At 44.6% G+C, this 10,000-nt stretch overlaps 1 protein-coding gene across 1 annotated transcript in view; it reads right to left on the bottom strand.

The window, feature by feature from the left end:
* Positions 1-10,000, bottom strand: part of LOC122256925 (uncharacterized) — a 47,278-nt gene that overhangs the window by 14,561 nt on the left and 22,717 nt on the right. The window contains exon 2 of the mRNA XM_086548080.1: positions 4,947-5,168. Coding sequence (XP_086404206.1) covers positions 4,947-5,168 — 222 coding nt within the window. The remainder of the gene's footprint in view (positions 1-4,946; positions 5,169-10,000) is intronic.

Below are 10,000 nucleotides of genomic sequence, written 5' to 3'. Positions count from 1 at the left end.
GTGTTGGAGGGGGAGGGGGGAGTGCGTGTGTGGGTGCGATTGCGTGCACAAATGAAGTTGTTTTTACTTAAAAGTGCACATGTAAACCAAATGACATTCAGCGAGCACAGCCTGCACGACTGGCCTTAGCACAACATGCACGACTCGGCTTCGCACCACATGATAACTCGCCTTCCTTCAGTGTACCTAACGCCCCTTCTTAAGATCTCCTTGTGAGCCTCCTTCGCGAGGCACTTCGGTCGCCAGGATCCCAGACTTTCATAGGCCTACCAAGTCGACTACTCCGAAGACATGACTTGAAGGAACCCCACGAGGCCATTACAAGTTATTATTCAATGAGTTGAACTCGTTATCTAGAAGTACCCCAGCGGCGCCTCAAGCGGGCGTGCTTGGTGTGCGTGCGGAGTTTATGTTGCTTGGGGTACCAAGGTCTTGATTTGCTGGTCTTCCCCGCTCCTCTTTCCCTCCTCGTGCAAGGACTGACTCAACCGCGCACCACATTTATCATAGAGCAATCTTTGTCTCTCACACCACCATCTGCCACAACAACTGCCTGCCTGTTTTTTCTCTTGATTCTTGATTTTCGAAGCTATTGTTGACATAGGATTTTTTTCTTTTGTTTGTAGAATGAAACGACGTTAGGTCAGATAAAAGTTTTTAGATTATTGGCTGTTCAAACAAGATTTGAACACAGTCATATAATTTCCCGAAAGCTGGGTAATATTTTGCTAGACGATGGAAAGTCCGATAAGCCTTTACAAAACTGACTGGTGCTAGCGAGAACGCTGCCTCTTTGAAATAACGAACAGGCATGTCTTTCTGACATCTATGAATGCGTCTGACAAGGTCACATTATGCTATTCTTCCAACATATAGACATGACCAAGTGACACAAACAACCCTTTACTAAAAACCTAAACAATTCATGAAATTTAAAATTGATTATTGTATAATCTTTCCATCATGCTCATGGCATTCCGTCAAATTAAAAGATCTACCTTATATTCTTGGCCCTTAAACATATTACTTGTAATATATACTTACCTTCTAATACTATAAGTAATGCTATTAACATCTTATATTTTCCTTGATGCCAAAAAATCGGTGTTTTACGAGTTTCTTCTATCAATATCTATAGGTACAGTACCTTTAAGCATATTTCTAAAATCTAGAATCTATATCGACACCCTAGCGTTTACATTCACTTCCAGTATACCATGTACCCTACTCTGGTACCGCATGACTTGTTCTGACGGACCCGTGAGTGGTATTTTCTCCGCACATTAAACTATGTTCATAAATCACTCTCGATTCACAACTTGAGTTTCTGTGAATCATGCTTGCCACGAAGAAAGAGAACGTGGCGCCTACCACATCACACGCAGGGCCGCCGTGAGCCTCCTCACTCTGCCCAGCCTGCAGCCAAGGTCGCGCGATGCCCCTGGGCCTCCCCTGGGCCTCCCCTGGGCCTCTCCAAATCTCACCTCCTCCTTTTACTTGCGCTTTGGACGCTGATCTGCCGTATCAACAAGCCATGCATGGGATGGGGGGGGGGGACGAGCAAGCAGGTGGGGATTAATTGTAATTATTACACACAGAAGGAACTAGGATCCGAAAGTACCAATAGCAAGGGCGGATGGGAATGCAGGGGAGACTGTGGATTTGCAGTAGTTCCGAGGGGAGGGCCATTGGGGGAGTAGGTGGACAGGGAGGAGGGGGAGATCGGCTTCAACAGAGGCTCATTCACGGGAGGTCGCTGAGAACCGCCATTATGCTCGGCCGACTGTTTGTTTTCGTTTGATAAACCCGCTTATGTTGTCAACGTCAACATCGGCACCACTACACTAGCTAAACCCCGAGCTTCTGGCCGTCCCGAGACAATCCGATCAGTAATCCGACCGGAATCGCCGACGTTGGGGGGTGGGGGTAAGCGGGAAGGGTAAGAGCAGGGCAAGGAGGGCGCGAAGAGTCAACAAATATTGCGCAAGCAACCCCCATCACTGCCAGATCACTCGTCCTTATCTAATGAAGGCTGAACGCTCAATTACTCAGGTAATTAACTGGCGATAGAGTTTCGCTGGCTCGCGTTACCTGAGCCAATAATCCGAAAAATCATGCGCGGAAAAAAAGAAAAAATGAAAAAGGGTTATCATCAGAACAACCAAAAGTCTTTGCTTAAATGTGTACTTTATAATCACGCCATTCAGACCCGAAGAAGCTTCTAGGTTGCCGTAATAAATAAAGGGGCTCAGAGGGCGCGAAGGACGCTCGGGAACAGTGGCCTCTTGTGCTAACGGACTTCCACCAGGTTCCTGTGTTTGTGTGCGAGTCTGAGATAGTATGAGTGTGTGAGTGAGTAAGTATATGTGTGTTACTGTACGTGTGATTCCATGCGTTGGTGTGTGCATGCGCGCGCGCACAAGCGTGTTAATGAAAGATATTGTGATGGATTAAATAAGTGTGGGAGGAAGTGAGAGCGGATATGCTTGGTAGTGTGGGTTAAAGCACCATAAGGAATTCCAAAGCTAATGCCACCGGGTAGGTAGTGAAGGCATACTAGAAGTCTGACTGTATGTCCGAGGTGGCACCTGGGAGTTATTGGGGTAGAGTAACCGATCGAGCAGCAGCAAGGCAAGGATGGTACCAGACGTCCAGTGCTCGTGCAGGAAGTCTGTGTTGAAAGCTTAGTGCCACGGCTGGACAGCAGTGTCCGAGCTGCATTAGATCCAGGTAATGCAGCAGCAGTGGCACCTCGCGGTAGTGGCACAGGGGATGCCGCGACGCACAACGAGCAGCACATTGGGAGCAGCGCAGTGCCATTCGCGGCCTCATTCTCCCTCGCGTCATCATCGTTGCCTTAGTGCTGCTCCTTTTTATTCCCCTTCTCCTTCTCCTCCTCTGACTTCTTCTATTCATTTTTTCTGCCCCTTCTTTTTTCTGCTTCTCATTTTCCTTGTCCTTCTCCTCATTCTTATTCTCCCTTTCCTCCGGTTTCCTCTCCTCTGCTTCTTCTCCTCTTCCTCCCTTTTATACTTCTTTTTTCCTCCCCTCTTCCCCTCTCCTTCTTTTACTTATCATTCATTTTTTTTCATTCCTCTCACTCTTCTTCTTCTTCTTCTTCTTCTTCTTCTTCTTCTTCTTCTTCTTCTTCTTCTTCTTCTTCTTCTTCTTCTTCTTCTTCTTCTTCTTCTTCTTCTCCTTCTTCCTCCTGCTCGTCTCCTTCTTCCTCCAGCTCGTCTTCTTCTTCCTCTTTTTCTTCCTCTTCCTCCTCCTCCACCTCCTCCTCCTGGCACAAGGCCGCATTCACGCGTTGCGTCAAATCCGGCGAGGGAGCGAGCGTGAAGGAGCTGCTATGTCCGCGTGAACGCACAGTGAGCCCCCAGCACAATGCCCGCGCTGCCCAACCACCCTTGTGCACACAAACTTCCCCCCCGAGTAATAAAAATAAAAATCAAATCAAGAACCGTTTCTGTCCTAGGTAAACCCGGATGTTGTGATGAGCGAGAAAACTGGACGGACTTCATGCTGCACGCTCTCCTTCCTCCACTCCCCCCTCCTCCCCCAACCCTAGATCTTTCTCCCTCTCCCATTTCCTAACGCCTCCTTCCTTTCTCTCACTCTCTCCATTTCTCTTCCCTTTCCTTTTTCCTTTTCCTCTTCCCCTCTCCTCCTCTCACTCTCTCTTCCTCCTTTTTTTCCTTTCACTATTCCCCTTCCCCTCTTTCACTCCCTCTTTTTTTCTCTCCCCCTTTCCCCTTCCCCCTATTCTTCACCTCTTGCCCCTTCCCCTTCCTCTTTCCCTTCCCCTTCCCCTTCCCCTCCCCCCTTCTCCTTCCCACTACCCACTCGCCCCACTTCCCTCCCTGTGCACACTGAGCCTCTTTGTCGCAGTTTCCCCCTGTTCCACCTCAGTCAACCTGGTCACTTCAAAGCTTCGGAAATACCACTTAAAGCTCAGTCTTTATAACACTGAGTGACGTTTTCTTCCAGTGTGTTAAGTCATTGTCCGATTTCCTTTCCTCTTTTAAAAATAACCGCAGCCACAATGCATGCACACAAACACTCACCCTCTTTAACTATACGGTATGATATCACAGCTCTTAATGAAATACTTGATGCACGATCATCTTTGGACAAAGAACGGTGCACATGACTAAGGGTCCTTGGGCATAGCATAGTATATCTAATAAGCGAAATAAACAATCTCTTTGACATCAATCATCAAAACATGTATGGAACCCGATTAAAGCAGAGCAAGCACAGGCTCAAGTGTATATATACAACATACACACAAATGTAAATATTAAATCAATTCAACCAATCATTTATAACAAAAATAATGATAAAATCAAAATGGTCTATATCCAAACTAGCGCAAACATACTTCAAAATGACCAAACCCAAAAAATTCAAGCCGGTGAAAACTTGTCTTGAGGCGTTGCTATGGTAACATGAGCCACATGGTAACCAAGTCTTCTCAAGCGTGGCGAAACCAGGAGGAGACTAGTGAGGGAGGGAGGGTGAAGGGGAATGTGAGGTTAAGGATAATTGGAAAAAAGAGGGGAGAGAACAAGGCTAACAGAGAAAGAGAGGAGGGAGAGAGGGAAAGTGAAAGGGAGAGGATGGGAGAGAGAGGGAGATTGAGATTGAGAGGAAGAGAGAAAGGAAGGGAGAGGGAGGGGAAGAGAGATGGAGAGAGAGAGAGAGAGAGAGAGAGAGAGAGAGAGAGAGAGAGAGAGAGAGAGAGAGAGAGAGAGAGAGAGAGAGAGAGAGAGAGAGAGAAAGAGAGAGAGAGAGAGAGAGAGAGAAAGGGTGAGGGAGGGAGCAAGGGGTGACATAGACATACAGACATACAAACACACAACCAAACAAGACTAAATCAGACTAAACGTAAGGGGAAAAAACAAACACACGAGTAAACAACATGGTTCCTTCCACCCACTGACCTCCTGCTAGCCACTTGATCGTAGTGATATTATCCTCCACCTCGTATTTCCAGTACGCGAAACAGTTGGTCGTCTCGGAACACTTGATGACGTGTCTGCCATTCAGCTTGGTGATGTCGCTACTCTTCTCCGAGTCCGTGGTTGTGGTAGAGATGTGGTAGGCACACAGCGTATGTGTGGTGTCTTCTGCTGCTGCTGCTGCTGCTGCCTCTCCCACGGCACCTGCAGAACGAACGAAAATGTTGTTAGTGCATCGAGGGTCGACCATGTTTTCGCTGAATGGCATAAACACATACCTTGGGTTAGGATACTGGCTCTGTGGGAAATAAATCGCATATGTAAGATCGGTAGTGATGATCAGATAAATTGTTTGGAGGAGGAGATTTGCGCTCGAGGTAGTGCTATGGAGCAGACTATCGCCGGTGCAGATATCAGGTCATGGGGCAGCAGGATTTGCATCAAGTCTATGGCTGCGATTTGTGTGTGTGTGTGTGTGTGTGTGTGTGTGTGTGTGTGTGTGTGTGTGTGTGTGTGTGTGTGTGTGTGTGTGTGTGTGTGTGTGTGTGTGTGTGTGTGTGTGTGTGTGTGTGTGTGTGTGTGTGTGTGTGTGTGTGTAAGAGCGAGAGCGAGAGAGAGAGCGAGAGAGAGAGCGAGAGAGAGAGAGAGAGAGAGAGAGAGAGAGAGAGAGAGAGAGAGAGAGAGAGAGAGAGAGAGAGAGAGAGAGAGAGAGAGAGAGAGAGAGAGAGAGAGAGAGAGAGAAAAGAGATACACACAGACAAAAAGAGACATTCATCCATACCTTCGTACAGACGCAGACGAACAGACACACAGAGAGAAAGAGACAAAAAGAGAGAGATAGAGGCAGAGAGAAAGAGAGAGAGGGAGAGAGAGAGAAAACTTACTACTGAAGTGGATTTCATGACTGAGTCAGAGCGTGAATGAATGTATCCTTCTCCCACTTTCCTCTCGGGTACGCTGCAAATAAGACACTCTCACACAAGACGTGCTGTCGCTTGAGAGTGCTGGCAAAAAAGGGGGGAGAGGAGGGGGGAGAATGTCGAAAAACTTGCCAACATAATTTGTCCGGTAATATTTATCTTAACAATAAATATTCCTTGCACTTCTCCCAGGTCCTCCGAGATTAATATTTGAACTTTTAATCTGCTCTGTCATAAAAAAAACATACTTTTGACGATTTCAAGCTTCCATAAACAAAAATATACGTAGCGCTGCATCTCTCTTCGTCTCTCCTCGTCCCAATCGACACGCAAAAAAATAAATAAAAAAAGTACACCACACATGCCCACCGGAAAAGACGTGTCACGGCGGAAATTCTCTCATTCCGTAGCATGACCTTTTGACCTCTTCCTACCCCTCCCCCCCAACGTCCACATACTCTTATTCCTTCACCCCCCCCCCCCTCCATCTCATCCTACTCACGTTTCAACATAAACCTGCCTTTCGAATCGTTGTTACTTTTTATTGACTCTTTTCCAATCGTTTAACTCTTTATACTTCCATTTTTTCACAAAAAAATACATCCCACAGTCCTACTTCAAACATCCTTCTTCAAGCCTCTTTCACAACCTTTTGGATCTCCCTTTACCTCCAAGAATCCTTTTACATCCTTTCATCCTTATCTTCTTTCGAGGGTCCTTCACATCCTACTTTCATCTCCGTTACCCTTATAAGCTTCCTTCCTTCCCTTTCACTTCGAGCATCTCGCTCATATCCTCTATCTCCAGATCCCTTCTCCTTCATATCCTTAATCAAGCTCCCTTCTCCTTAACATCCTTCCTCGAGTTTCTGTTCGCCTATCGTTCTCCGTTTCTCCTTCACATCCTTTGCGTTTCTTCCAAGCGCTCTCCACAAATCCCCTTCTCACCTGACGTTCACATCCTTTAGAGAGAGACCCCTTCAATTTCCTTCACATCCTCCGCGCTTCCTCCAACAGCTTCCACCCCCCTCCCCCTCCACTTGACGCTCCTACACGCCCTCTCTCCTCTCCCCTTTCCTGTGAGTCTTCGCATCTCCTTCTTCCTGCCCCTACAAACCCGCCATGGCTGCATACCGCTGTTCCTTGGCACGCGCTACAACCTGGCCGGGATCCACAAACATGTTCTTTGTTGCTTGCCAGGTTTGCTACAAACGATATTCACAAATTTCTCCTTCGGACTCCTTTTTTTTGGGGGGAGGGGGGGGGGAGGAAGGTCAGCGAGGGAGGGCTGTGCGCTATAAAGGCTATATTCTGTTTTGGTACGAAAAATGGAGGAGTAAAAAAAGGCAGACAAAGAAGTGACAAGAATGCTTCTCCAAATTCTACTTACTATATTCATTCCGAGTCTTATTCACTTCTATTTGTCTACATAGAAACGATAAAATTAGAAAATGGAGATGACATACTGAGAGGTGGAATGGTGATGACAAAAATAATCATCATAATAATAATGATTAATATCATTATTACTATTATTATTAGTGATGAAAAAAAAACAATTTCATCATTTTCATAATTATGATAATAATACGCCACAGAATATTTCTAAAATATGTTTACACTTGCTTATCTCTTATTTTTCATCTTATATTCCCTCTCTCAAACTACCATAAATTGCAATCTTTATAACACACTTGTTTAAATTAGCACATAAACGTCAACGCAAAATAAAACATTTTCGAAGGAGAAGCTGAGCACATCAAAGAAAACGCGAACCGCAACCCAATACTTTAAATCATACCGTCTCGAATGTTCTAATACAAATAAATTAATTCGAGAGCATGCAAAATATAACATCAACACTCGTTTCATAACTAATGTCATTAACACACCCTTGTTTCATTTACTATTCCCCAGATTAATTAAGAGAAGGAAATGGTCTGCATTTGAAACGTATTAGCACACCCCTCCCCCTCCTTCCCCCATGCACTGAAAACGGGTCGTGGCCGCGGGCTATTTACTCCCGCCCTCAGAGCCGTAAATTCAAGACAAAGAACATAGACTAAAAATGTCTGCCTGTTGTACAACTTCCTCGAGTGTTGTTTATGCTCAGACCTTTTATTCGTTTATTATTTTGTTTTTTAATCCTGACATTCTGTTGAGGCAAGTTCGTTCTACAGATGGATAAACATATTATTTGTCGAGAGGAATGAAAATGAAGTTGAAAAAATATACGCGATTACTGCACATTTGTTGAGTAATTTCTCAGATTTTCTGAATATACAGTTTCGTCCAGCCTTAAGTTCAGATCTAAACAAATACATACAATTTTCATACATTTTTCAATTATAAAATTAACTGTGTCCCGAGAATACTGGATGGCCTAGCTTCCCATACCGAAAAAGACGCTTTACATTCAGGATGCATACAGACATCAACTCACTATTCCACAAAACATTTACTTTTACAAAATGAAATGGATTTAGAAACCAAGCTTCTGAGAGTGTATTTAAGAAGTTTTGATGAAGAGGATAATTACAGAGCGTAGTGAAAAGCATAGACTTCCTTCTTATTGTTTTTTTGTATATTGAATAGTGTTACGTTCGCCATACTCCCCTCCTGCTCCCACCCCCTCCACCGAATGTTTGTTTACTCGAAGATGAGAACATGACAAGTACCTTGATGACCTGCGCCCCGTTTATCTGTCCGTGGGAATATTTATATTCCATCATGATTACTCAAGATCAATCGAAAGTCATATTGGAAACTAAGCGGTGCGAATATTGCTGGAGGCTGAGAGGAGGAGCACTACATTAGAAGATGTAATGTATTAGAAAACTCCATTAATTATGCGGGAATAGATATTGGCGATTTAAAGACACTGGGGAAAATCTAGAGGTGGGAGACAAATGCTCTCAAAGAAAGAAAGAAAGAAAGAAAGAAAGAAAAAGAAAGAAAAAAAGAAAGAAAGAGAGATAAAAAAAAACGGTAACCCAACTTTTTCCACGATAAAAAAAAGTTGGTGAAGAAGAATGATGATTTCGGAGAGGGAATGAAATGTGGGGTATGACGCAGCAGAAGGAGCTGCAGTTTCGGCGTAGTACACTGGATGTGGACGAGTTGGAGCGCACTCACAGGATTGGTCCTGCGCCTTCTAAGCAGGATTTTTACGCTACAATGACCGAGAAAAGGCTGTACGCCTCAAGAGCACCAACATTTTTCTCCGCGAGCTAAGAAAGGACCAAATGCCGTGCAGCAGGCGAGATGGCGCCTTTGAATTACAGCAAGCTAGTCATAAGCGATCGTAAATCCCAACAAACCACCGACGTCGAAGGTGCGACGTCAGACCCTGTCACCGATCCCAACGAAAGCGCCGCCACCCCCGGCGCCGCCACCGTCGACCAAGACAACGCCCCTCCCACCGACGCCCAGGATCAGTGCCAGCGGCGGGCCAGATTCGGGGCACGCAAGAACCATATGTCACAGAAAAAGAAGCCAAGTTCAAAGTTTGTATACAATACGGAAGTTTGAAATGCATACTAATCAGTAAAGCCATAACAAAAGTGGCGTTGCACTAATCATAAGAAATAACAAAGTGTACAGCTAAAGATAATATTAATCTTATGACTGAATGTTTTGAAAAGATTTCTGTTGATTGCAGTGGTGATATTAAAAACTGCATTATTGGTATAGGCGGCCTAATACTGATTAACAGGCTACTCTAGGCGTTACTATGAACAATATAAAGAATAAAAAGAATAATAATATTTGATAGGACACATTAGGTTGGATTTAATTATGATGTTAACATTACTACTAGTGACTTAGCTAATATGTTCAGGATTTGCTTTCATCCTTACATCCAAACAGTCACTAGGAACTTTGCAACACCGATTGATCATATGTGGTCTAATGATATAGTATCTACTCACACAAACAGCATTCTACTGACTAACACCAGTGACCACAATGCTCCTTTCACTGTGCTGCACACACATCCCAAATCCACGCTTTATCCAGTTATGATAACTTACAGCGACGGAAACCATATCACAAGTGAACTGCTGATTCGTTTAGTAATGTAGATTTGACTTATGATGGAAGTATTGTACACAAT

This window comes from Penaeus japonicus, unplaced genomic scaffold (genome assembly GCF_977035675.1).
Source record: "Penaeus japonicus unplaced genomic scaffold, GWHDUDI00000001_assembly GWHDUDI00000002, whole genome shotgun sequence".
NCBI classification, from domain to species: Eukaryota; Metazoa; Arthropoda; class Malacostraca; order Decapoda; family Penaeidae; genus Penaeus; species Penaeus japonicus.
The sequence above is the reverse complement of the archived record's forward strand: the minus strand, read 5'-3'. Positions and strand labels throughout refer to the sequence as shown.